The sequence below is a fragment of the Idiotropiscis lumnitzeri genome, chromosome 2, assembly GCF_059441095.1.
Source record: "Idiotropiscis lumnitzeri isolate Australia: NSW breed Sydney's pygmy pipehorse chromosome 2, RoL_Ilum_1.0, whole genome shotgun sequence".
Taxonomy (NCBI): domain Eukaryota; kingdom Metazoa; phylum Chordata; class Actinopteri; order Syngnathiformes; family Syngnathidae; genus Idiotropiscis; species Idiotropiscis lumnitzeri.
The window spans coordinates 35,044,129-35,050,388 of NC_142392.1; the positions used below are offsets into that span (position 1 = coordinate 35,044,129).

The 6,260-nt window shown below is 39.4% G+C and overlaps 1 protein-coding gene across 1 annotated transcript; it reads right to left on the minus strand.

Moving 5' to 3' along the window:
- Nucleotides 1-1,583: 1,583 nt before the first annotated feature.
- LOC148342404 (uncharacterized) lies at nucleotides 1,584-4,895 on the minus strand. The gene is made up of 2 exons (XM_088288700.1): nucleotides 4,489-4,895; nucleotides 1,584-3,280 (listed from the first exon to the last, which is right to left on the minus strand). Exons 1-2 carry the CDS (start codon nucleotides 4,610-4,612, stop codon nucleotides 1,710-1,712), a joined length of 1,695 nt encoding a protein of 564 aa, XP_088144826.1. The 5' UTR covers nucleotides 4,613-4,895; the 3' UTR covers nucleotides 1,584-1,709.
- Between the last annotated feature and the right edge of the window lie 1,365 nt (nucleotides 4,896-6,260).

Genomic DNA, 6,260 nt, shown 5'->3' on the forward strand with positions numbered 1-6,260 from the left:
TTTTGCACACATTTTCAAACGCCAATCTCAACAAATCCCCACTTGATCTCTGCTTGGCGATAATTCGTGTGCTTCTCTTTGTTCGACGAGACGAATGAAAGATGGCGTCGTTTTTCACAGTCTCACTGAAAGGATTTCCTTCGAGAAAACCGCTCTCTGTTCGGCACTAAAGCGGAAGAACAGGACACACCCTGCTGTGATATGATTGGCTGCTGGCTTTGTGGAGCACTGTCACCAACTCACCGACAGATGTCACCATTTGCGATGCAAATCATTGTTATCTTCTAAACAGAGAAAAAACGTAAGATTTAAACGTATGCACATGAACAAAAATGTTAGTTCCCAAATATGAACTTGAGAGATGTATTGAATTTTACTTTTGTTGCTGGTTTTGTTAAAACATCTGCCACCATGTCGTCGGTTGGACAGTATTCCAAATGTATTTCCCTATTATTAACAGTTGACATGATTAAGTGATACTTTATGTCAACATGTTTGCCTTTTTACAGGGTTTTTCGCCAGCGACGTTGTTGCGAATTTTAAATTAAAATACGTCACAGTTTTATTATCTAAATGTTAGAGTGTTAAAAATGATTTCAGTGCTGTTATAAGTCCTTAAATATTTCATTATTCGTTTCAGTATTCAATAAACTACGGTGATTCATTAATTATTTCAAGATTCATTGAACTGTTTTAGTAATAATTTAGTATTCAATGTTTAATTGTTACTGTAGTTATTTTTTTAAATATTTGTGTCACTATTTTGTTCAATCTTAATGTGATGGAAAATTATTTAGCAAGTAAGGTTTTTGTTATTTATTGTGGCCACCTGCTTTTGAAGAAAGTGCCTTTCGCTTCTTGTACTAGAGAATTCTTTGTGAAGCCAAAACAACACGGCCTTGACTGATAAGTAGGCTCAACGCAGAAAAAGTATCTTTTTGTTTTAAGATTACACAGTTCCTGCCAAATAAATCTTCATCTTCCTGTGTGCATCAGTATATTCCCACGCACCCATTGAGATCACTCAGCAGACTGACCCAAAAGACAATTTATTTTCCAGACTATCTCATTGATCTTCCCTTACTGCTAAAAATTCCACAACAATCTGGGGCCAGACGTGGGATAGCTGAAGATCCGCCGGTGAAATTCAGGGACACTGGCGTGTGGCCACCCGGGTCCAATTCAGACAGCAGCAGAATCATCATCTCCGTGGTGACAAATGCTGACTCCAGTCGCCATCAGATTGCCAAGTCCTGACTTACCAAAACCTTTGAGAGAAATGGAGACTACTTGCGTTTCTCTTTCTGGTTCTTTTTATAGTTCTACTTCTAGTTCAGTTTTTCACCTTTTCACGCAGCGTAATGAAGGCCAGTTGAGCAAGTGGAACAAGTGATTTTATTGATGATTGTGGAAGGCACCGATTTCATAAGCACCGTTTCTTCTCACACCTTTTCCATTAAGTACGATTAAAAAGACAACTGAAAAGCATAATGTTAAAAAATGTTGTTCTAGGCAAAGGGAATTCATTTTATTGACATGTTTGATGTAAACAAAAAAAATCATCACTCAGACACATTGGTTCTTCTGGCAATGATCACATTGGCTTAGTGTCAATAAAAGAGCTTTGCAAAATTCAATTAATCATATTTCATTCAAAATCACATTTACATCTTACCACAAAGAGTCGGTTCCTTCAGTTTTTTTAAGCTTCAAGCATCGCTGCTTTTATCACCAACACAATTATGTCTCTCAGCAATATGTTTAGTGGAGAATTTTTTAGCACAAACGCTGCAACTGAATGGCTTGTCTCGACTGTGTGTTCTTGTATGGCGTCGTAAATACGACTTTTGAGAGAACCTCTTGCCACAAACTGAGCATGAAAAAGGTTTTTCTCCACTGTGTGTTCTTGTGTGTTCTGTTAAATGTGCCTTTTGAGAGAAGCATTTTCCACAAACTGAGCAAGAAAAAGGTTTTTCTCCACTGTGTGTTCTTGTATGTTCTGTTAAATTTTCCTTTCGAGAGAAGCATTTTCCACAAACTGAGCAGGAAAAAGGTTTATCTCCACTGTGTGTTCTTGTGTGCGTTTTTAAACTTGACTTTTGAGAGAAACTCTTGCCACAAACTGAGCAGGAAAATGGTTTTTCTCCAGTGTGTGTTCTTGTGTGTTCTGTTAAATTTCCCTTTTGAGAGAAGCATTTTCCACAAACTGAGCAAGAAAAAGGTTTTTCTCCACTGTGTGTTCTTGTGTGTTCTGTTAAACTTGACTTTTGAGAGAAGCATTTTCCACAAACTGAGCAAGAAAAACGTTTTTCTCCACTGTGTGTTCTTGTGTGTTCTCTTAAATGTCCCTTTTCAGAGAATCCTTTGCCACAAACTGAGCATGAAAAAGGCTTCTCTCCACTATGTGTTCTTCTATGTTTTGTTAAAGTTGATTTTAGAGAGAAGCATTTTCCACAAACTGAGCAGGAAAAAGGTTTTTCTCCACTGTGCATTCTTGTGTGGATTGTTAAATCAAACTTTTGATAGAAGCTTTTGCCACAAACTGAGCAAGAAAAAGATTTTTCTCCACTGTGCGTTCCTGTGTGCCTGACTAAATGAGACTTTCGCGAGAAGCTTTTGCCACAAACTGAGCATGAAAAAGGCTTCTCTCCACTGTGTGTTCTTGCATGCCTTGTTAATTGTGTCTTTTGACAGAAACTTTTGCCACAAACTGAGCAAGAAAAAGGTTTATCTCCACTGTGCATTCTTGTGTGGATTGTTAAATGAAACTTTTGACAGAAGCTTTTGCCACAAACTGAGCAAGAAAAAGGTTTTTCTCCACTGTGCGTTCTTGTGTGCCTTACTAAATGAGACTTTCGAGAGAAGCTTTTGCTACAAACCGAGCAGGAAAAAGGTTTTTCACCACTGTGTGTTTTTCTGTGCCCTTTTAAAGACAGCTTTGAAGTGAATGAGTCAGTGTGACATGCCCTTTCACCTTTGGCTTGCCCATCATCATCATCATCATCATCATCGTCATGAGCGTCTGATAATGTGTCCTCATTATGTACTTGTGATGGCCCCCAGTGGTCTTCATCACCTTCTGTTGTCACGTGATGACTTGATCTGCTGCTTGTAGGCTCCGCCCATCTGTTGTCCTCACTCTCATCCTTGTTTTCATCTTCAGTCTTTATAGGGAGAACGTTCACTGGTGACTTGTTGATCTCCTCCTCCTCCTCCTCCTTTTTGATGTGAGTCAAGTCTGGCTCCTCTTTCACAGAACGGAGATCGTTTTCACAGACGTCTGCAGGACACAAAAAGACAAATTTGGTTTGGTCAAGTCAAAGGTCAGGCGGCGACTTTGTCTTATATTGTTTCTACCGTGCTACCTTGACTTGTGCCTGCCGCATACGGAGCAATGCGTGGACCCCAACTTGGACCGGACCATGGGGGCATTTCACAGAATTACGTCCTACGATGTAAACCTCCCTATCGCAGCACAACTGTGATAAACGAGCATTTAAAAAGGAAGCACGTTGCGGCTGATGCCCGATTTCCTTCCTGACATAGTCACAGACGTTTCTGGAATATGAATTCAAATTCAACTAAGATACACCATAATATTTTTTTAGAGTTCACTGAATTATTTTGTAACTGCAATGATGCTTAACAGCCATAGGGTGTCAGTAATGAGTAACAAAGTAACACAAGACCTCCCACTGATACATCGTCATTGTCATTTGGATAAATTACCAGGAACTACGAGTTGTGGGGGTGATGCAAACCACCTGAGCCACAGGAACTTTATTACCAGGAACTAAATGTTCCTGGACTTGTAGGTAGAAAAGGGGGTTGTGAGTTTCAGCCTTTTTGAGACCATAGTAAGACAAAGATGCAGATGCATTCCTTGCAGCATGCGCTTGTTCACTGATGAGATCCGTGCAAACCATTCAATGTATTTTAAATGTTTGGATGGGGTGAAACGATGCACACGTGCACAAAACAGTGCAGGGCCACCCGAGGTTCATTGACTCTCACCCGACCAAGCCAGTAGAAAGTTCATAAATAAATAAGACCAATACGTACTTCATTTAAAAAAAAAAAAAAACTTAATATTTTGTGTTTTATTCACTAAAATTGATCAACCGCCATTGACGTTTTCGCGGCAGTGTGCACATTTTTAGAGTCAGGCGGAATTCCTTCCGTAAGGAATTGCTTGAACAAAATATAAAAACCAGAAAATGTTATTTTGTTATTTTAAATGTAAATTTTATACTGGGAAAAACATGGAGTTCACCCCCCACTATTGGTTATTCTTTGGCATATATTTTCTGCACTGATTACATTTGACATAAACAAATGTTCAGCAAACCTGCAAGTAAAAGGCAATATTTAAAATAAAACGGCAATAACCTTGAACGATTTCCCCAAACAACTTAATGTTGTGATGCATATTTCTAATGAAAGAAAGTCGTTCTATACAAAGCAAATGAGAGTTAGACGTGTACAAACCTGCTTTGTGTAGCACAACACGAGACTGGTTGCAAACTTCGTCCAGCAGTGGAAGATGTTGCTCGTTCTCTTCTTTTATTCCACAAAGTTCATCTTTGTACTTGGGTGCCGTTCTTGCACACATTTTCAAATGATAATTAAAAAATATCCGCACTTGATCTCTGCTTGGCGATGAGTCATCTGCCTCTTTTTGTTAGCGGCTCGCTAGCTAAAAAGCTAAGCTAACTACGCCGAAAAGCATCAACGCGCGAAGATGAGGTTATCGGGACACAAAGACTTAATGAATTATGTCGTAGTCCTTTAGAGTAGCAATGGACATCCTTTGAGAAAATTACAGTCAGTTTCACACTAAATCAGAAGAATTTAGCGGTGGGTGTTTTTGTTCCGGTGTGGACGGGTCGGTGGATGTGGTCAAGGTCCTTCGGAAGCTGCGCGCTTGCTAATGACGTCATGCTTTAAGCACGTATTTTTCAAATATATTTCTTTGCCTCTGTGTTTGTTTTTACACCTGGCTGTTCTCTTTTAATATATATTCTATGTAATATTTTAATTCGATTGATTAAAAAAAATTAACAAAATAACTAAAATAACGCCACAAAAGCGAGTCAGCTCCAACGTCACTTCCGCCTATGCCCGGAGAAGCCGCTACTGGAACAGCAGTGGGAAGGTTACGTTTCTCCTACCGAACTTGCAAGAATGTTGTGGTTCACTCGGGCTGCAAGATTGTATGGATATAATGTCTGCATATACTAGCAGTGCTTCTCAATTATTTCACACCCGCCCCTACCAAGAAGAAAAAGATTCGCGCCCCCCCACCACCAATTTTTTTCTGTCTTTGTATATTGAGATTAGATTGTCAATAAAATATCCCTTAACTAACCTACATTGATAAGAAATTTAATTTCGTGAACTATTATCGTGAGGATCTCGAAGCTCAGTACTCTGTTGTGCAAATATTGATGAGATGATAAATATTTGTCATGTCATGTCATTATCCTCACCGCTTATCCTGAACAGGGTCGCGGGAGGGTGCTGGAGCCTATCCCAGCTGACTTCGGGCGAAAGGCCCACTACACCCTTAACTGGTCGCCAGCCAGTCACAGGACGGACATAGACACCGTCACTGAGAGGGAACTGAACCCACGTTGCCTGCACACAACTCAGGCGAGTGTACCACTACACGATCAGTGACATGATAAATATTTACTAATACGTTTTTTGCCAAAATCTTTTGTAAATGTAGCCATAATTGGGCATGGATTTAATTTATTTGTTCCTTGTTAGTTATTTATATGTATAGTTAATTTATGAAGTTAAGTAATTTACATATTAGTATTTGCATTTAATTCTATACATAGTATTGCATTGTTTGGAGGACACGCCCTTGCCTTCCGTTTCCCTTTAAATACTTCCCGGTTTTGGCCCCACACGTGTATAGATGATCAACTGGTTTGACCCTGCGGTCACTTCAGCAAAACTTTATTAAGAATAGAGACAAGGAGGACAAATTATCACCTCAACAATTCACCCTTCAATTCCCTCTTTTGCGGCAGCAGCCAACGAGGTATTTTTTTCGTTTCTATATTGTTTCAGTATGTGACATTAGTTACTTTGTTGTTTTTATGAATGTATTGTCAATTGTATTATTTATTTGTGTACAGTTTTCACGGTGTGATGGAGTAAGACGCCTTCATTAAACCAGTTACAAAAAGAAACCCATTTGTGTTTGTCGTGCCTGCGGAGGGAGTTTCAGTGAAAACTCGACAGTGAAA